Source organism: Phycodurus eques, chromosome 17, assembly GCF_024500275.1.
Source record: "Phycodurus eques isolate BA_2022a chromosome 17, UOR_Pequ_1.1, whole genome shotgun sequence".
In the NCBI taxonomy this organism is placed as follows: Eukaryota; Metazoa; Chordata; class Actinopteri; order Syngnathiformes; family Syngnathidae; genus Phycodurus; species Phycodurus eques.
The window spans coordinates 3,098,140-3,119,576 of record NC_084541.1 but is presented as its reverse complement, the minus strand read 5'-3'; the positions used below and the strand labels follow the sequence as shown (position 1 = coordinate 3,119,576).

General features: G+C 40.2%; 2 protein-coding genes across 3 annotated transcripts; one reads left to right on the top strand and one right to left on the bottom strand.

The window, feature by feature from the left end:
* Positions 1 to 1,314: 1,314 nt before the first annotated feature.
* Positions 1,315 to 8,858, bottom strand: igsf5a (immunoglobulin superfamily, member 5a). The gene is made up of 7 exons (XM_061703199.1): positions 8,813 to 8,858; positions 7,275 to 7,586; positions 3,509 to 3,799; positions 2,996 to 3,115; positions 2,844 to 2,868; positions 1,811 to 1,908; positions 1,315 to 1,322 (listed from the first exon to the last, which is right to left on the bottom strand). Exons 1-7 carry the CDS (start codon positions 8,856 to 8,858, stop codon positions 1,315 to 1,317), a joined length of 900 nt encoding a protein of 299 aa, XP_061559183.1.
* A 7,338-nt stretch (positions 8,859 to 16,196) lies between these two features.
* hmgn1b (high mobility group nucleosome binding domain 1b) lies at positions 16,197 to 19,976 on the top strand. Of its 2 annotated transcripts, none has more exons than XM_061702440.1 (6): positions 16,197 to 16,404; positions 17,941 to 17,967; positions 18,129 to 18,158; positions 18,261 to 18,302; positions 18,760 to 18,844; positions 18,944 to 19,976. In XM_061702440.1, exons 1-6 carry the CDS (start codon positions 16,387 to 16,389, stop codon positions 18,976 to 18,978), a joined length of 237 nt encoding a protein of 78 aa, XP_061558424.1. In that variant the 5' UTR covers positions 16,197 to 16,386; the 3' UTR covers positions 18,979 to 19,976. The 2 variants fall into 2 exon arrangements, with proteins under 2 accessions (XP_061558424.1, XP_061558423.1); XM_061702439.1 differs by having other exon boundaries at positions 16,202 to 16,404; positions 18,760 to 18,867.
* Positions 19,977 to 21,437: the final 1,461 nt, after the last annotated feature.

Here is a 21,437-nt window from a genome sequence, read left to right as displayed (position 1 = left end):
GATTTTTGGTATCATCCATCACTACCATTGAGATCCTATGCAAGAAACAGTTCATCTTTATAAATTGTAATATTCAGTTTCATCTATCGAGTTATCTAACACAGTATAATTAAGCAAGTGGTAGTTTTCAGTGCTGTGGAACTGACGTGCTTTTAATATTTTCCCCTGCTGTTTCAGCTGCAGTAATTAAAGTAACACGAATATTCATTTAACAGTAGCGGTAACTAATTCTGTGGCTGGTGAGTGTAGTGTGTGGAGACTCATGGCGCAACAAAGTTCTGGCCATTTTAACCCTTTATTAGGCAAGGAACTGTATTTTCAGCGAGAGTTCAAACTACGGTATGCTCCTTGCCTCACTAACGGAGGACTAAAATGACTTCATCCCTGACAAACATCAAGGAAAAATATGTATCATACCGGTAATAAAAATGCATCCATCCATCTTCTGTAATTGCTTACTGTCCTGTCCAGGGCCTCAGGGAGTTTGAACCTATCCCAGGGATCTTTGTGCAAAAGGCACACTACACCCTTGCAAATAGGAAATGCTATTTTATAGGGCCCCTATCATCAGTATTGGGGCCTTAGAAACCACATCATCCCCAACACCCCAATCCCATTATTCACTCATAATAAAAATGTACAGTGAAATACAAGTACAAATATGCACCATTTTATTAGCTAATGCACAGGTGTCCAACTCAAGGCCCGGGGTCCAAATCTGGCCCGACAACTCATTTTATGTGGCCCGCGAAAGCAAATCATCTGTGTCAACTCCCATGTGATTCTTGCTCAAATTCTCATATATAATAAATAGTATTGTTGAGCTATTGCAAGTTACTGTTGCTGTTTACAGTAACTAAGTTGAACTAACTATTACGCTTGACTTCTGATTTCAAAACTAGGTATCCATCAATTTGTTGTGTCTATGTAATAGTATTATGAGGTGACTAAACAGTTATTTCACAGTCAACGGCCCTCTGAGGGAAACCGTGACTACAATGTGGCCCGCGACAAAAATGAGTTTGACACACCAGATCTAATGCAATGATAAAGATAATATTATTTCAAAAGTAAATACAAAAATAATGTAATTTTGACTTCCCAAATACATACTGTATATTAGTGAGAGTATTATGAAAGCCTCCCGAAGCCTCCTCTTTCAACAGCCCAAACTCAGGGGTCTCAGGGGTCTCAGGGGTCCAAGGTGTGAGGTCTTCTTAAACAGTAGTGGCATGTCTATGTTTTCTCAAGCCTTCATCGGCATTGTTGTTGGCAGTTTTGTAGTCATTTTCTGTTTGGTGATAATAAACTGCATCAGGCATCTGAAAAACAGACACACAAGTCACATCGTCAAATTTCACATTTTGAATCGCAGCAAAACGATTGGCCGACATTTGGCCACTCATGAAAACTAGTTGCTGTACCCAGCACACTGCGCAAGAGTTCAGTCAGTTTCTGCCGTGCTGCTCGGTGCCGCGGACCTTAAAGCTGCAGCAGTTAAAAAGCTCTTAGTTGGATCTCATGATCGAGTTGATGACCCGTCGCTGTACACAAGCACTTTTCTCTGTCAGCTGCACTGCAATACAAAAACTGCCTACCTCAAAAACATTGGAGTCTATCAGGTCATTTGGAGCGATACCTGCAAAGCAGTGGAGATGGGGGAAGGGTAGGTGGGATTGAACTAGGTCACGCAATGATAAAGCCGACAGTTTAAAGTTACAGTAGATGATGATGGTAATTGATGATGATGCAAATAGCAATCGTGTTTGTAGAAGGTTTGGGTGGGTTGTTGTGTCGTCCCCAGGCTTACTTGTTTGACCATCTGTCACATAATCTGCATTGACTCGACCTTGTTTGTGTCCAGGTGGTCTCAGCCCACTCAACTGGCTCTGTGTCCTTACTCTTTTACTGGGAACAGAAATAAGGTATATCACAACGGTAGTTGTGCAGCACTATTATAGTAGGAAGGTATGAAACAGTGACTCAATATTTGTGCACGGCCCCTGAAATGTTAAAGGGCTTTTTTCCCCCTTGGCGCTGTGAAAACCATGTGTTGTATGTGTTTTTGGTGTGGGTCTTCATCCCAACAATACACAGACATCATTTTATGATGTCACTCAGAGTTCACTGCTCTGAGTGCAAGTTTTAACTTTCACTTTTGTTTCCGGAGCAGCGCAAAATATTGTTGACCCCTGGCAAGCTGTAGGAGACTATATTATACAAAAACGGCGAGTTCCAAGAAAAGTGGCCAGTGAAGAGCGGCAATTCAAAGAAGAAGGCACTTAGAAATTAGCATGCATTCTCCCTCCAACCGGGGAAAGACCCATATGCTTCATACGCCATCAGACTATAGCAGTGATGAAAATCTCCAATTTGAAACTGCATTATGAGACAAAGCATTTGAATTTTGAAAGAGATTCAGAGATAAAAACAACAAAAACAAATGCGCTCAAATCGTCCTATCAAGCTGCAAATAGGATTCTTGTGACATGTATAACACAACAAAAAGCAAGAGTGCTACGTTCGAGTGGTGTGGATTTGGGGTAAGCACAAGAAGACAGTGCAAAAATCAGTGCAAAAATAATGAAAGAATTGCATGACTGAAGTGATGGATGTGATGTTTGAAGAGGAAATGACAGCCAAAATTAAGCAAATGCCCCTCTCAGTTTTATGCATTTCAAATAACATTTTATTTTAGTCTGTATTTTTATTGTTGTTTTGAATTAATTGTCACGTATAATAATAATAATCATTCTCGTGGCCCTTTAAGCTTTGTATCTGATTGTCCGTGGTATTATTGTGAGTAATTCCTATGCTGTACAATAAGTAGAGTGGCACCTTACGTCATTTCATCTTGGTAGTTGGGTTCTGGAATGAGAAATGTTATTTGTTAACAAATACGCCCATTCTTATCATGTTAATATGACATTGAGATAATGTGTGTGTTTTATCATTTCCTATTTTGTGAAACACAGCGTTAGGTTAGTTTTAATACCTTTTTCTTTCTTGCGTTTGTAGCAAAAGATTATCCCAAGGATGAGTAAAACTACCAGAGCAAAACCTCCAAAGGAGCAAACCACAGCTATCAGGACGGTCCAGTCTGGAGGCCTGGGCACTGTTGAAGTAAATGTCAGAATGAAGTGTAAAAAAAAGACTTACAGCTATGACGTTAATATTTTACAGAGAAAGGAACATTTGTTGTTTGAGCACACGCCACTACCCAAGATACAAAGTCGCTCACAAATGTGCTATGTCAGCAAATTCTGTAGTCTTTTTATTATGTTTTCCTCGAGGAACAATTACTGTAGACAGGAAAATTAAATGATGTAGGAAGTCAGTGTACAGCTTTTATAGCAATACAGATTAACGGTCCTCTGGAAATAGCCTAACAGACAGCCATGATTGCAAAATATGCAAACTTTCAATAGATGGCAATTTTTGGGTTAATGGAGCTGGCGCTACGAGCTGACTTACTTAAATAGCTAAACATTGTGTAAGAGTTTCTTACCGACCACAAAGTGGACCGAGGTGGATAGCGGGTTTGATAGCGTTTGCAGCATCGCCAAACACTCCACCATCGAATTTTTCACAGCGTGAAACTTCAGGACACTGGAGGAGTTGAAGGAATCTCCATGAGCCACGTGAGTACTGTTGTAATGGCTGCTATCCACAGTGTCACCATTCAGGTTCCAGCTGACCACAGGGCTAGGAAACCAAGCTGAGGTCACACAGTTGAACTCCACCTCCTCGTCTTGGACCACCTTCATATCACCTTCCTTGATCTGGACTGTGCCGCTCTCTAATTGACAGGAAACAGAAGAGAACTGAAGACAGTTTGGCTTCACTAACCTTACAAAAAACGGAACATCCTCGAGTCTTGGCATTCGCCAATATATGTATTTGTACGAATATTCAAGAACATTCTTTCGAATGTTTGAGTGAGTTGAAATACTGAATGTGATTTTTGTTCTGTAGTTGTATAACACACGTTCTGAATATTTTGAATATCTTTTGTTTAAGATTGCTGAGCGAGTTACTTTGAATTGTCATTCTGCTGCGTAGAGACTGAATAACAATGATGTCAATCTCGAGCAAACAGGCGTAGGTGACTCGAGTCAAATGTCTTGACTCGAGTCAGACTCTAGTCACCAATTGTAGGACTCGCTAATAGAACTCTTAACGCCATTTCACATACCGCAAAACTGCAGGGTCGTTAACAAATTCAAAAATGTATTCCTGGCGTCAACAAATGAGGTAAACTGTTATAACAGCTACTCTAACGTAAGTTGCTATAACACAGCTCATTAGTTTACATTTGATTTTTGTCACGTAATACCACGTACAGGTTTTTAACATGATCCCCACAGCACATGAAACAGAACCTTTATTTTAATAACAAGGAGGACAATTGTCAGTGGTTGTATCAGAGCCACCCAAATGACTGAATTAACCGAAAGAGGACAAAGGAGGAATGCCAATTTTGTTCACATTATTTTTCGCTCAAACCCTACGTTTTAAAGGATGGCTACATTTTTATGTCATGGGTAATGTTTACTATTTAATGTCATTCTCCATGAGCCAGGTTAGTGACACATCCAATTATGCTGTGTTAGCAGCAATTATTTCCTACCCTCGGTTGTTTGACTTTTATAAATGTATATCAACTTTTTGGCGTATGACCAGCAAAAAAAAAAATCATTTTATTATCATTCCAATTAAAGTTTTTATGACTGATCAAGATTGTATGATAGCAATTTAAGACTACTTTAAACCAAGTGATGACTTGTCGTCTTGCTTGAAATTTTCTCGAGACTCGACTTGACTTGCTTGCTTTTTACCACAATAACTTGGGATTTGCTTGAAATTTGAAGGTTAATACTTGCTACTTACTTGTGACTCGCACGTGTGAGACTTACTGTTAGTGCCACTTCTGTGAGAAACCCCAAAATAGGCCACTGAAAAGGGCTTCATTGTATTCTGTTCATTAGCAGGGATTGTTACTGCCCTCTAGCGTATCGCCTAACCATTGCATCTTCCATCTGATGCACGAATTTAAACGTCTCACTCTATGATGCGCTGCAGTTGTACACATTTGCCACAACATATTGTTAATTTAAACCAGTTTTTTTTTTTCTGTACTTAAAACGGAGCAACATTATTTGTGTATATGCCAATTTGTTATAGTTCTTGTACTTGATCTCACATTGGACCGTATACATGTACAGTATGATTCAATGAAATGTAATTGCAGCCATTATATGCAAGATAATTACATTTTCAGGGGCTTGAAGGTATTTGGACCAAGTGCCATAATTATAAATAAAACCATGCCAAGGATTTCAATGCAATAGTTGGATACAGTCAATGACAGTCTTTTAAATGAAAAAAATAAAATAAAATGCTCTATTTGCTTGCGATGAAGTAACTGACTTGGCAATTGAGAACTCTTCAATTTATTTGCCTTCCAAGTCGTCAGATTATTTCGCAATATGTTTTGGGTGATTGTCCGCCTGCAATGTGAAACATAACTCTCTGTTTTCTAGCATTTTGAACATGTGGTCACATCATTAGACCATACTTTACATGCCCATAATACAGCCATGGAGGGGCACAAGCCAGTGCAAACTGTAGGCCGGTCCCAAGCCCGGATAAATGCAGAGGGTTGCGTCAGGAAGGACAACCGACTTAAAACTTTACCAAACAAATATGAACGTTCATCCAAAGAATTCCATACCGGATCGGTCGTGGCCCGGGTTAACAACGTCCGCCACCGGCGGGGTTAACCTGCAGAGCGCCGGTGAAAATTTGGCTACTGTGTGATGAAGACGAAGGAGAGGTGGAAAGCAGCTTCTTAGACAGAAAGAGAAGAGGAATGAACAGAGCCTAAACCTGATGTGGGGACTATGACAGGAAAAGCTCGGGAGTTGGTTGACATGATGATTAGCACAAAGCTTGATATATTTTGTGTCCAGGAGAGCATTTGGAAAGGCAGTAAGACTTGAAGTGTCGGAGCAGGGTTCAAATTATTTTATCATGGTGTAAATGGGAAGAGAAATGGAGTAGGGGTTATTTTAAAAGAAGAGTTGGCTAAGAATGTCTTGGAGGTGAAAAGAATACCAGATCGAGTGATGAGGTTGCAACTTGAAATTCAGGCTATGTATAATGTGATTAGTGGATATGCACCGCAGGTAGGATATGACCGAGAGGTGAGAGCGAAATTCTGAAAGGAGCTAGACGAAGTATTTCTGAGCATCCCAGATAGAGAGAGAGTCGTGATTGGTGCATACCGTATTGGAATGGAGGTAGTGAAGGAAACAGGGGTGATGAAGAAGTGATGGGTAAGTTTGGCATCCGGGAAAGGAACTTGGGAGAGAAAGATAGTGCTAGACTTTCGCAAGAAGGAAGGAAATGGCTGTGAAAAGAACAGTGGTGAGGTGTGCTGTAGGTATGACAGAGGAGTTTAAGGTGGAGGTGGGACTGCATCAGGGATCAGTCCTGAGCCCCTTCCTGTTTGCACCGGTGATGGATAGGCTGACAGATCAGGTGAGACTGGAATCCCCGTGGACCATGATGTTCACAGAAGACAATGTGATCAGCAGTAAAAGCAGGAAGCAAGTGAAGGAGCCGTTAGAAAGGTGGAGGCATGCACTGGAAATTAGAGGAATGAAGACGAGCTGAAGTAAGACAGAATACTGTACATGTAAATGAATGAGAAGGGTGGAGGGGGAAGATTTGGGGCTACAGGGAGAAGAGATAGCGAGGGTAGAGGACTTTAAATACTTGGGGTCAACCGTCCAGAGCAACGGTGAGTGTGGTAAGGCAGTGAAGAAACGTCTCCAAGCAGGTTGGAATAGGTGAAGGAAGGTGTGTTATGTGACAGAAGAGTCTTTGCTCTGATTTCTCCAGATTCTCTGAACCTTCTGATGATGTTGCAGCCATAGAATTCTCAGTTCATGATTATTTGCTAAAAACAATCTTGTTTATCAGTTTGAACATTAAATGTATTGTCTCTGTAGTGTATTCAATAAAATATAGGTGGAACCTGATTTGCAAATCATTGTATTCTGCTTTGATTTATGTTTAACACAATCTCCCAACTTCACTGGGGTAGTATATCAAATCCATTGAGGTGGCGCATAAAGACAAAATCATTCAAATTCTTCATTCAAATTCATTTTCCACATACTCATGGACATAGCATTTGTCTCTAAACACAACCCTGCCCAAAGTGAATTTGAACGGATACGCAGATAGTTTAATGTTTGAGAATCTACCTTCAACATGTAGCAGTGCTGACTTTGATCCATAGTCTCCCTGTACAGTGCAGATGACCGGCCCAGCCTCCATACGGGAAGTGTTGCGGATGGTGAACGCCACACAGCCGGTGTCGTCAGCGGAACAGAAGGAGGCAGAAAACTGTTCCGAGGACGAGGATATGTTACCACTTCTGGGAACGGTGAGGACCAGAAAACCTCGCACATTCCAAGTCATGACCTCCCATTTCCCCAGCACAGTGGCGTTGAATCGTGCATCCGAGCCTTTCAGAACTGTGGAATCAAGAGGCTCCACTTGGAACTGTCCCGTCACTGAACATACATCGACAACACGGCAAGGGGGAACAATAAATAGGCAAAAGGGTTCAGTAAACAAAATACTATACCCCATCATAAGCATGTGTTGGATGTATGTAATACAAACATTTGCGTGGGGGTCAGGTTTTGTCATAATAAAACAAGACCAACTTTTATATATATATAAAAATATATATATATGTATATATATATATATATATATTATTTATTTTTTTTTAAGCAGTACTTCTTCTGCGGTTGTATCGATTTTCTTTGGGTCTTCCGGCTTCTTTCAAACACATGCATGTTTGGTTCATTAAAGACTTGAAATTGACTTGATTATAAGTGCGAACGCGAGTCCAGAGGATTGCCAGTATGTGCCCTGTGTTCGTGAGGCTGTACGTCCACTGTGTTTTTGTCATTTAGGTCACATGTCCCCCCCCCCCCCCCCCCCCACTTTAAAGTGAATTTAAAGTGGGGGGGGGGACAAAAAGAGAGTGATTAAGAGAAAGCTTGATAGATATCTGGTCAACTTTGGCTGAACTGTTCATCATTCAGAACAATGAAAATGAATGCATGGCAGCACTGGACAAAATATTTCTTGAGACATGTTTGCTCAAGGTACGTAAATACAGTGCATTCCTTCTTTTTTTTTTTTTTTTTTTTTTTTTTTACAGAACCGCGACTCAAACAGTTTGTATTGAATAATCTGAAATAGAAGGACCACAAGAATTGAGGGAAAGCTTTTTTTCTGTGATGCCATAAGAAGGAGCAGAACACAATAAATGCTCTACTTTGTGTTTTTGCTGAATGTGTTTGTTCTTTAAATTTCGGCCAAAACTCTGTAATGAAATCGCTTTTTTTTTTTTTCACTTTAAGAGATATTACAAGCCTTGCAGTTTTGTACAATGTTCCCCTGCTAGTCGCAGGGGATAGGGACCGAACACTTGAATAACGGAATTGAGGCCCCTTATTTTGAATCCCAATAGAGCCCACATGATTGCGGCAAAGCACTAAATAAAGTGAAGTGATGACAACCATAAGGATAACCAGCATAGAAAATTGATGGATGGATGGATGGATGGCATTTTTGTTGAATATTCTGCCATCCATAGATTTTCATTAACAAAACCACTGGATCCAAAACGGTTACTCCCCTGTCCAATAACTCTTGCCAAACTGCTTTGCAAGTTGACAAATAGTATCAGATAATTTCCTTGAAGCAAACGTAATATACTGACCTCCAGTTGCACACAGTATTAGCCAGATGCACGAATCAATGTCCATTTTTTTTATTAAACCTGAAAGATGCCAATAGAAAAAATTTGAATTATTCTAACAATTACATTGTCTTTTTAATGATAACATATTATTCATTGAGGCTGAAAGTTTAAAAAAAAAAAATACTCCCCTTGTACGTATTATTGATATTTTGACAGAAACCGTGAAATGGACAACCTTTTTTGTTTTGTTTTTTTGTTGCTGCACCTGTTTAAGTTAGAATTAATTATGTACACATAATATATGGGTTATAGTACATACAGTGGGTACGGAAAGTATTTTTTATATTGCAGCCGTTTGCTAAAATCATTTAAGTTCATTTTTTCCACATTAATGTACACACAGCACTCCATATTGACAGAAAAAAAACATAATTATTGAAATTCTTGCAGATTTATTACAAAAGAAAAACTGAAATATCACACAGCGATTAGTATTCAGAGCCTTTGCTCAGTATTTAGTAGAAGCGCCCTTTTGAACTAATACAGCCATGAGCGTTGTTGGGAATGATGCAACAGGTTTTTCACACCTGGATTTGGGGATCCTCTGCCATTCCTCCTTGCAGTCCTCTGCTGTTCGGTCAGGTTGGATGGTGAACGTTGATGGGCAGCCATTTTCAGGTCTTTCCAGAGATGCTCAATTGGGTTTAAGTCAGGGCTCTGGCTGGGCCATTCAAGAAAAGTCACGGAGTTGTTCTGAAGCCACTCCTTCGGTATTTTAGCTGTGTGCTTCGGGTCGTTGTCTTGTTGGAAGGTGAACCTTAGGCCCAGTCTGGGTTTCTGAGTACTCTGGATTAGGTTTTTGTCCAGGATATCCCCGCACTTGGCCGCATTTCCTTCGATTACAACCAGTTATCCTGTCCCCGCAGCTGAAAAACACCCCCACAGCACGATGCTGCCACCACCGTGCTTCTCTGTTGGGACTGTATTGGACAGGTGATGAGCAGTGCCTGGTTTCAACAATTACGTTTATTTGTTCTGTCAATATGGGGTGCTGTGCGTCCTAATGTTGTTTGTTTCCTAACGTCTAATGGATGTGATGAATTTTCAAAATGTAAAGGTCAATCCAAATGAAAACAAAAGTTGCTTTTGCAAGCGTCTCTCACGAAATTTCTGACAGTGTACATTCACACATTTCCTTCTCGATGTAAATGTGTGAAAGCACACTAAAACGTTTTGTTCGAGACACGTGCACCTCACTCAACACATACAAATTAAATTTTTGAATAGAATTTCATCCTTTTCATCTGGACTGTACCTCTGTATCTCCGATGAACACTTACCTTGTGATCGCTCCCACTCAAGTGTATCATAGACCTAAGCTTCATTTCCTGAAACACCAGCAGGTGAGCGTGCGGCTGCAAATCTCCTGCTGGGTACAAGGTTCAATGGCCATTGAAAACCCGGCCCTTATTTTGCGACAGTAACTGCTAACGACGATACTCCTCTGCTGCCGTCAGAATGAGGGTGTGAGGATGGCGTTTCCAGACGAGGCGGGCGAGGTCACGTGCTGTACCAAGAGCTGAATTCTATACCGTGAGTCAGTTTCACTCAACACCTTTGAGGCGCCAAATTCAAACAACGGTCCGGTAGAGCAGAGCATGTTAATGTTTTTTTTTTTTTTTTTTTAAATTGTTGCTGCATTTTTCGCAAGTTAAGAGCTGCACTAGTGTTTCTAATGTTAACCTCACATGGTATGGTGACCACAATATTAGAAACATGTCTTAGACAGCGCAGTTGTGCGCAACTGTAAATACAATCAATAGATAGATAATCAATAGATTATAGTCACAGATCAGGTGGCCTGGGTAATAAAATGACCTAATTTGCTAGGGGCGGCACGGTGGCCGACTGGTTAGAGCGTCAGCCTCACATATTCTGAGGACCCGCCTGTGCGAAGTTTGCATGTTCTCCCCGTGCCTGCGTGGGTTTTCTCCGGGCACTCCGGTTTCCTCCCACATCCCAAAAACACGCATTAATTGGAGACTCTAAATTGCCCGTAGGTTTGACTGTGAGTACGAATGGTTGTTTTGTTTGTATGTACCCTGCGATTGGCTGGCAACCAGTTCAGGGTTTGACTTGCTTGTGTAATTTCACACGTGATAATTTAGGAGGCACTGTAAGGGACCCAAACTATTTGTATTCAAACAATTGAAAATTTCATTTTTCATAATATGTTCCCTTTTAGCCGCATGTGTCAAACTCAAGGGCCACGGGCCGGACACTGCCCACCGCATCATGTTTTGTGGTCCACTAAAGCCAATCAAGTGTGCACTTCATGTTTCTTTACAAATGGATTTGTTCGTCAAATGGATTTGTCCGCCCTGCTTAAAATCAATTGTTTATTTATTTTGGAATATATTGACCTCTTTGTAAAAGATCAAATGGACCTCAAGGAGAAGTGATCCGTGTCAAAACTGGTTGTCCTGGTGGTGGCGTCTGAAATTGTTTTTCAGTATGGGCGGGAGGGCAACAAATGTTATTTACCGCTAGATGTCCCTGTTGCATAAGATTTTTCTCATACCACCCTTCATAATGCATGCGCAGTATTTTGTAAACGCATGGGGAAATTTTGTTACATATTTGATTTCAACTCAATGAAAGCAAAATTCAGTCAATATTTTATTATTATTTATGGCTTGATTGTTTTTGTTGTTGTTGTGTTTTGTTTCTTGTGTTTTGCATCAATATTTAAGTGTAGAAATGTTGACTAAAATGAACCTGATTCTAATTTTGCACCCTTATGGAAACATGAGGTGTTTTTGAGAAACACCTCACATATATTATTGAGACCATATATGCGCCACGTGTCTTTTTAGTAGTTCCTCTGGCCGTCATTCGTTGGTTTTGTGAAGGCGAAAGTGTATCATGAGCTGGAATGTGTCCAGAAACAGTATTGTGGCAATCTGAGAACCATGAAGACAAGGGAAGGGTGGTGTGGGAGGGTCAGTCAGGGTTAGGGCATTTCCCTGATCCCCTTACATATGGTCTCCGAATGGATGTACAATATATCTTGGCACCAAAGCCGCCACGTCAGAGATCATCAGCCATAGCTCATTTGCACTCATTCATGTAGTGCCTTGCTCGACATCTTAGGTGAGTAGGGGCAACCTATTGTTTTGTGCCATTGTCCGCTATTAGTTCCAGCTAATTGCCCCCCTTGACCAAGAGAAGATAGGTCATAAGTAAATTGCTTATTCTCAAAAAGGCAAGCCTTTGGCGCTCGCCTTAAAGTGGGATTATTTTTTGTTGTGTCAGCTGTCAGTTAATCAATGGTTAAAGCCGACTAAGGGTTATTGTTACTGAGCTTATTAGGCTGTGGTGCCACTGGGGAAAGACTTCACGCTCTATTGCATGGGAATTACTGTGCTACAGGCAGGTCATGCCCACCTGTGACAGATGAGTGGGCATAGGCAAACCTTGTTTTATTTTGAGGAAACTGCATATGCTGGCTTTGGCATTGTTTGAGACATATATGTTTAAAACCCCATTTTTCAAGTTTGATCAATTAAAATAGTCACACGGGTGTGAAGAAAACTATCGTAAATTAAGTAATTAGTAATGTAGAATAAATAAATATTTTTCAATTCAGTGGGCAATTTATTAACACCAAGAATGGTTCATAGCAACTAATTGGATGTGTTGATTCGACATTAGCTCTGAAGATCCTTCATGTCCATCTGAGCTCATGAACTCTGGAGCCCCTCACACATACTCATGGAATCTGACATTATCTGTTGCCCCATATGGGAAGCTGGGACAGGTGGTAAAAAAGACTGAGAAAGTTGAGTAATGCTTATCAAACACCTGTTTGGAACATCCCACAGGTGAACAGGCTAATTTGGAACAGGTGGGTGCCATGATTGGGTGGAAAAGGAGCTTCCCTGAATTGCTCAGTCATTCACAAGCAAAGATGGGGCGAGGTTCACCTCTTTGTGAACAAGTGTGTGAGAAAATAGTCCAACAGTTTACGGACAATGTTCCTCAACGTACAATTGCAAGGAATTTAGGGATTTGATCATCTCATAATATCATCAAAAAGTTCAGATAATCTGGTTCAGCGCTACATCCGTAAATGCAATTTGAAACTCTACTATGCAAAGCAAAAGCCATTTATCAACAACACCCAGAAACGCCGTCGGCTTCTCTGTGACCGAGCTCATCTAAGACGGACTGATGCAAAGTGGAAAAGTGTTCTGTGGTCCGACAAGTCCGCATTTCAAATTGTTTTTGGAAATTGTGGACGTCGTGTCCTCTGGGCCAAAAGGAAAAGAACCATCCGGACTGTTATGGACGTCAAGTTCAAAAGCCAGCATCTGTGATGGTATGGGGCTGTGTTAGTGCGAAAGGCATTGGTAACTTACACATCTGTGAAGGCACCATTAATGCTCAAAGGTACATACAGGTTTTGGAGAAACATATGCTGCCATCCAAGCGACGTCTTTTTCATGGACGCCCCTGCTTATTTCAGCAAGACAATGTCAAACCACATTCTGCACGTGTTACAACAGCGTGGCTTCGTAGTAAAAGAGTGTGGGTACTAGACTGGCCTGCCTGCAGACCAGACCTGTCTCCCATTGAAAATGTGTGGCGCATTATGAAGAGTAAAATACGACAACGGAGACCCGGACTCCTGAGCAAGAATGGGAAAGAATTCCACCTACATAGCTTCAATAATTAGTGTCCTCAGTTCCTAAATGTTTATTGAATGTTGTTAAAAGAAAAGGTGAAATAACACAGTGGTAAACATGACCCTGTCCCATCTTTTTTGGAACGTGTTGCAGCCATAGAATTCTAAGTTAATTATTATTTGTTAAAAAACAATCAAGTTTATCAGTTTGAACATTAAATATATTGTCTTTGTAGTGTATTCAATTAAATATAGGTTGAATATGATTTGCAAATCATTGTATTCTGATTTTATTTATGTTTAACACAACGTCCCAACTTCATTGGAATTGGGGTTGTACCAGCACATTTGGTTTGTCGTTGAGCTACTTTTGTCCTTTTATTGTAGCTTAGCTTGCTGTGGCAGGTAGCTTCAGTGAAGTGAAGCTTCGCTTAATGTTGAATAATTTGTAGGTTATCTCACTTCATTTTCCAAGTAGCTTCCCCGCTGCAACACCGCATGCATGTTTTGGAGTGTGGGAGGAAGCCGCAGTACTGGGAGAAAAAAAACATGCACACTCCACAAAGGGATTCAAACCCAGAACCTTTGAATCATGAAGCAGACTTGCTAATACAAATCACCGTGCTGCCCTATAAATTACATTCATACATCAGAATCATCTTTATTCGCCAAGTATGTCAAAAACACACAAGGAATTTGTCTCCGGAGCCGCTCTAGTACGACAACAATTAACAGAGAATACCTTTGAGACATGAAGACATTGAGAGAAAAAAAAAAAAAAAAAAAAACAGTCCCAGCAATAAAAGGTTGCTAGTAATCTGGTAATGCCGGTACAATTTGTTATTTATTTTTTTGCCAATTGTGCAAAAAGATGCAGAGTCCTCTAGCAATTAGAGCAGTTTGAAACGACTGATAGAACAATAGTCCGGTGCAAATGACCATTGAGCAAAGGCCGCCTTCAAGACTTCAAGAAATGGATGCAGTTTAAAGTGACTAGTAGCGCAATAACCTGGGACAATGTCGATTGTGCAAATGTTGCAGATGCTACTCAGGCACATGAGTAGAAAACCTAGCGCTAGCTTCAGCCGCGGCCTGTTTCCACATGTCTGCATACAGGGGGAAAGGCGGGAAAGGACAGCAAATGGCACCAGCTGCGACGGAAGGGCGACGTCACGCACCGCAACAACAGCGTTATTATCTGAGACCTACGTGCCCTCCACCACCTTCTCCAGTTCCCCCCTTCATACCCACCAACAATCACCACCTCAACCCTATCTTTTGACTTGTTTCTTGCTTTCCCCCCCCCCCCCCCCCCCCCCCCCCCCCCCCCCGACTTCTCAACTTCCTGCACCATGGTGGGGTGTCGTGGACAAACAGCACTGTTAATAGTAACAATTAGGTTTATTTGATAAGCCTCCAAATTGTACCGTACTCTAAAGCCCTTTTTTGATATTCTAGCTCTTCTACATTGCACTAATGTGCAATGAAGTACATGCTGTGTATGAAAAGCAGTTTGACAGATACTATATTTGTAAGGTTCAACACATATTTGGTTCAGTTTGAGTGACAATAAAACAAAAATGGTTATTATCCTCAGAGTAAAGACTAAGAGGTGCATAAGTCTACACTCAATACTAACATTGGTTTTAATTATTTATGATGCCATCACTGATTATTCTGATTCTGTTGCAAATTACTCATTCTAATTTGCTTTAGTCACTAGTAACAAGGCACATGGATTCTTCAGAGTTTTGTTGAATGGGGCCTTCAAATAAAAAAGCAGCAACATGCAACTAATAAATAATGTTTTATTTTACTTATTTTAGTTGTTTTGCAGGGATTTTATAGAGATGACGCACCGCATCAAGCTTTTTAAATAAAGAATTGTAAATTATGATGAAATTTGCTTACTGTAAAATGTGACGTGGACTGGCAGAAAACAAAAAAACTCAATGAAATTGTTTATGTGCGAGCTCAGATGCAACTGCTGGAAATGTTACACTAAGATAGAACAGAAGTCCCAGAGGTCATATAACTTACATTACTTTGTTACTGCAGGAGGAGCATTGTTTTCAAACACCATATCCTTTTCAAATGTAAAAACGAATTATTAATAGGATCTGCATGATTCGTAACGTTTCAGACATAAACGCTAAGGGTAAATGCACATGTGAGATCATGAATGCAGAGTGCGCAACGCCTCTAAAGTCATGTTTGACGTTCGCGCTGCACGACGAAGGAAGCGGTCACCGAGGCCACCGCGACGGGGTTGCACAAGAGCACAATTATCCTGTCGCCATTTTCCCAAGCTTAATACAAAAGACTTGGCTGCGGAAGCACACACCCCTCTCCCAATCCGCAGCCAGGACACACGTCGATATCGCCACAATCGCTCGGAATCCAAATAGCTCACACATGCTACCCTTAACATTACAGCCTACGGAGTATTTGCTAGACAATACGTCAATGGTCAATGTTGAGGGGAGACTTGGCGACATTTTCGCTTTTTTTTTTTTTTTTCCTGACAGCAGATGGCTGTCCAGAAAGACAAGCGCCTCGTCGAATCGATTGATTGACGTGTGCCCTAGCCATTCAGGAAATAGCGCAGATTTGAAACGGTGTCGCTGACCACTACGTCGACCAATCACCGGGCGGCGGGGGCGGGCTAATGCTCGTCAAACTATAAGATTTGAATAAGGAGGGGAGGGGGAGAATCCAATCCGGTTTGAGCTAGTTTTCTTCCAATGGAACATTCTCATCTGGCTACCCTGTATTACATAGACTGGACGAGTACAGCTTTATCCGGAGTATACGACTACACTACATTTTTGACCCCTATTCAGTTACATTTCGCCGTTTGTTTGTTTGTTTTTTTTTTCTCCGCTCCCTTTTCCACACATCTACCATGCCTAGAAGGAGCAAAGTGAGTAAACTGCGATATTTATTGCATTTGGCGATCCAGTATTTACAACCCCCATTTGGTTTGTTGGAGCGCGAGTTGCTGCTGGCAAATGTCAAAAAAAAGCGCTTGCAGCCATGACTTGAGTTTGTATTCGTCGTCCTGGTTTTGTTTGCTCTTGCTGCACGATGCATGACCGAAATGTGACATTTTATGTCATTATTTGCGCGTGTATGGCGGTTGCATTTTTATTATTATCTTTTTAACAGACACGTTTGCAGTGTTTGGGGTTTTAGCGGGAGTCGTTTTTCTCCGTCGACAGCTTTTTTTTTTTTTTCTTTCTTCCTGCAGAGAAAGTTGGCGGCATATTGATTGTCAGTCACGCAGGATAGTTTTACGTTCCACTTTGGCCGGCATTATAAAGCCTAAAAAAATCGCTTAAATTCCGCCGAAGTGGGATATTTAGTTTTACGGCAAACTCCACCTTGGGCGGCATCATTTATTTATGACTTTCGTTTCATATTAAGGCTGTTGTCAGCGTTCGGCGGCCGCCATTAGACGCAGCTGTTGGACGTCGTGTTAGCTCGGCTGGGTTATGTAATGGCGAGCCTCCCTCCGTCAGCACAGCGCCGCTCTTGTTGCTGGGGCTTCTCGTCGAGTGTGCTAGCACACCGAGGAGCTTTTCAAATGAATGGCGGGAACGCTCACTTCCCTGCTCGGGCTTTCGCTCCCCCCGCCCTCACAAACATGTCGGCCTTGCCATTTATTATTAATGAAAGGATATGGCGAAGAGGAGGAGGAGCACTCCGCCCCTCCTTCCTCCTTTACAGTAGGGAAGCGCGAGCGTGCTTCCATTTTGTCGACATTATTGTCTTTACCTTTGAGGCTCAAAAAGCTGTCGACGTTCGTTTTAATGTGGCCACAACAACCGCTGCAGTGTTTTCGCAAACGGCTAAAAACCAAGTGTCTAATTTACTGTCACGAAATGTGCGCATACGGGCATTTTGTGCATGCATACGGGAATTTTAATCGTCCGCAGAGCCGGAAGTGCCGCCGAGCGCTAAACCCGCCTGAACACGCCCCTTTAAAGGTGTACAACACCACTGTCAAAAAAAATTTTAAAATTCCTTTTAAATTGACTTCAAACACGGGGAGGGTTAACCATATTTGAATCATGTGCAACTGAAAATGAAGTTCTCCAGACCGAATGAATTCCGTGTAGAGCACTTATTTGCTAGCACTCATGCATATACACTCGTACGAATAATATGGAGACGGAAAAAAAACAACCAGCAAAGTAAAAACCAATACAAGAGGAGAATTATGGAGGAATTAAAAACTATTTCAATCTAATCTAAGTAAGAAGGTGGAACATTTGTTTAGATGTTGGTATGTGGTAAGTAAAAAAAAAAAAAAAAGTCTAATCACTGAACAGTAATTTATGCAAAATGGGAAGTCCAGTATAATATTGACAGTGATTTTAATTGATTAATTAGAATTCCATTTGCTTTGTCGACAGTAAATTTATACATTTTATTTTTTGTTTTTATTATTTTGCAGGACGATCCAGATGCAGCTGAAACAGCAGTAAGTACAAGTAACAGATTTTGTTTTTTTAATGCACGATCTGGTTTAAATTAATCATACACCTGGAAATAGCCCTCTCACCCGCTAGGGGTCAGCAAAAGCGCACAACTGTAAAGACAACTCAACATGAAAAGTAAACTTCTGTTTTCCTCACCTTGCAGCCCAAGAGGAGATCTGTCAGATTGAGTGATGTGAGTACACAATCCTCAATGCATTCTGTTGCCTATTTACTTTTTTGTTTGTTTTTGGTTGCATGTTTTCCATAATAAATACAATTCATTCATCTTTACCAGAGGCCCACAGCTGCAAAAGCAGAGCCCAAACCCAAGCCAAAGGTAAGTTACATTGTCAACTGCTGTACTGTATGTTGCTATAGTTGTCACAGTAGATTCCTGTAAAGTATATTTGATATTATTGTAAGGTGGTGTAACATTATTCCTAGTTTAAAAATTTACATTTTGCTTAAATAATAAAAAAAACTGTGCTTGAATAATGATTCAATTAAAATGTATTGCATATAGAAGTTGAATAAAAAAAATACCTTTTTAATAAAAACGTAGTTCTTAAAGGTTAAATTCAATTCTGTTGTACTTAGTGAATCACTGCTGTCGACTGTTTTCTTAGCAAAAGTACACAACAAATACTACTTCAATTTGTGTAATACATTGAAGTATGTCAATATATTTGAATGCTGTTGATATTTTACCTAACACCACCAAACATTAGTTGAAAAAATGACGGGTTGAGTTAATTGCTTCTCAATTCATCTCAGTGCAATATGTGTTCTTGCAGAAGGCACCTGCGAAGCTGAAGAAAGGGAAGGAGGTGGAGAAGGCCAAGCCTGAGGAAAAGGCGGAGGATGCCCCTGCTGAGAATGGTGAAGCCAAAGCTGAGGAAGAGGTCCGTGTTTTGTCACCATGAATAATCTTGACGCATGAAGATAATCTTTGTGGTCATGTGTTTGTGTGTGTTGCAGGCACCAGCCACGGATGCGGCGGAGGAAAAAGATGAGGAAGCAGAATAACATCTCTCAAACCACATCTTTACCAATGCTCCCTGTACCTCTTTTCTTGTACAATTCAGGGGAATATTTTTATCAACTATTTTCTAAATACAGGTTTTTTAGTAGTTTCTAGAGAACACTTTTTTTTTTATTTTATTTTATTTTTTTAATTTTTATTTTATTTTATTTTTTTACAAAAGACAAAAAAAAAAGTCAATTTGAAGACGGGGAAATGTCATCACATCCCACAATTTTTTTGCTCCTCTGAAATGGCGGCGGGGGTCATTGTAACTGTCGGTGGTTTTCATTTCAAAGTTGTTTTAAATGTGAAGGAAGGGAGGGTCCAGGATGGGTTACAGTGTCCACAAGCAAACATGGTCATAGGATCTTGGTCTACAACTGAAAGTGTGCCTGTGTGGATTACATTCCATATGCTTTAAAGGGACATTGTATGTAATCTGTGCTGGGGCAGAGGTGGACACAGTCACACATTGTTTATAATGAAGAACAGTGTTTTAGAATGTTTGCAAGCTTTGTCCTCATGTTAACTCTTGTACTCATGCAGTTTTAAAATGAAATTTGATCAATAAATTAAAAATTCCTTGTAGTGAAGCTCTCCGTATCCAAACTATGTATCTTCTGTGTTGGTTGTGTCCCAGTTCTGTGATAGCATTGCAATAAATTTGTATAGCTGCTGTGAAAAAGGGTTTGCAATCTCTGTATACAGTGTATAATGGTACATTGTATGGATGGGAAAAAAATAATAATAATAATTTGTTTTCTTAGCCAAGCTAGTGAGGTGTGTCAATGTCAAAAAAACAAATCTGGTCTAAAATACCAGCAGACAGCCTGTACATTTATTTGAGATGTCCAATGCATACCAGCAGTAGCAATATTCACACGACGTTTAGGTAACAGTGCAAGTGTGCGGTTTCTTTTTATTTGTATAGATGTACCTGTGTAATGATTGTTATCAACAAACCAATAAAGCTCAATTGGTAGTTGTTATCCTTTTTTTATATTTTGAAAAGGCATTTTTGACTTTTTTTATTTATTAATTTTTTTTTTAAGAAGGCAATTTAAGAACCACAACTGCAATGAAGCGCTGTATGTAATTACAACTCCAACAATGGAAAATTTAACAAAAACATTTAGAAACAAAGTTTAAAAACAATGCAGAAGACACTACAACAAGGGCGGAATCTGAAGATGGGTTAAAAGCCAAGGAATTAAAATAACGATAGTGGCTCGTCAGAGTATTATCAGCCTGGAGTTTTTTTTCCCTATGTTTTGTCACATTGCAACCTCCTCTGAGCAGCATGAAATCAATCAGACAGGATGCCGGTTGTGGTAGAAATTTCATGTTCAGCAAACCGGCCTTCAGGAAGCAAAAAAATAACGACTCGATGAGTGTTTGTGATGTCAGATAATGTTAATCGGTTTCCCAGGCAGTTGAATATTAATAATAATAATATTTTTATTGAATATTACACTTAAGTGATTAAACAAGTCCATGCATTTCTTGTTTTGTTTAAAACACAATTTGTTTTTTATCTGCTTTCATGGAGGACAAAGGAAATCAGAAAGTACTGTATTCACATTTTTCATTTTGTGTACAATAAACTTGCTGGCAAAAACGATGTTTGCTGATTTTGTGTGTCTGTGTGTGTGCGTCATTGTGTTTTGAGTCAACTAGAGTTGTCAAACTGATTGTGAATGTATTTTATTGGGAGTTCATGTGAAAGACCAACACATTGGCACATAAGTGTGAAGTGGAATGAAAATTAGATATTTTTAAAAATGTATTTCTTTTATTTTTTTCCAAGTAAAAAAATGTGTGCAAGATATATTAGCGACACCAAGTCAATACTTGGTGGAACCACCTTTTGCTGCAATTGCAGCTGCAGTTATTTTGGGGTACATCTTCAACACAATAAGGAGTGGAGGAGAAGCTTAGACTTGAATGCAGATATCAGACACCTTCCTCAGTTCCCCACAAACAGGATGTCAGCATCTGAGCTGCTAGACTTTGTCGACTGTTTGTAACCTCAAAGTATCGTATGTGCTGTACGTACATAAAACCTCCATGTGTCATTTTCCTTCGACTTCAGAATTATGCGCCACTTTGCTTTGGTCTGTTACATGAAATCTCAATAAAAAAACGTTTACATTTGTGGTGATCTGTCTTCCTTCTCAATTGTAGATGTAAAATTCAGCACCATGGACAGCTTCCCACATTCATGCAATGTTTTTGTGTGTTCAGTCTGTTATACTGTTTTATTACAGCATCAGAATTCACCGCAGTTGAAACATACCTTGATTTTGTATTCTTTCTTTCATGTTTTAAAAAATTGAATTATTCCTGGTTTGTACCTGAAGTGTCAGAATGAGTTAGCACTGCAATACACACCTGTAAATAGAATTGAAGCACCCATGTGAAGTTATGTTTTTATCGAGAGACTGGCAA

Excerpts from the sequence above, each read along its gene's own strand:
- igsf5a (XM_061703199.1), bottom strand. The coding sequence starts at position 8,858 with ATGGACATTGATTCGTGCATCTGGCTAATACTGTGTGCAACTGGAG. Across the intron at positions 7,587-8,812 it reads AATACTGTGTGCAACTGGAG|TGACGGGACAGTTCCAAGTG; the intron begins GTCAGTATATTA and ends ATGTATGTTCAG. Across the intron at positions 3,116-3,508 it reads CTCGGTCCACTTTGTGGTCG|TGCCCAGGCCTCCAGACTGG; the intron begins GTAAGAAACTCT and ends TTACTTCAACAG.
- hmgn1b (XM_061702439.1), top strand. Across the intron at positions 17,968-18,128 it reads CAGATGCAGCTGAAACAGCA|CCCAAGAGGAGATCTGTCAG; the intron begins GTAAGTACAAGT and ends CTCACCTTGCAG. Across the intron at positions 18,868-18,943 it reads AAGCCAAAGCTGAGGAAGAG|GCACCAGCCACGGATGCGGC; the intron begins GTCCGTGTTTTG and ends TGTGTGTTGCAG.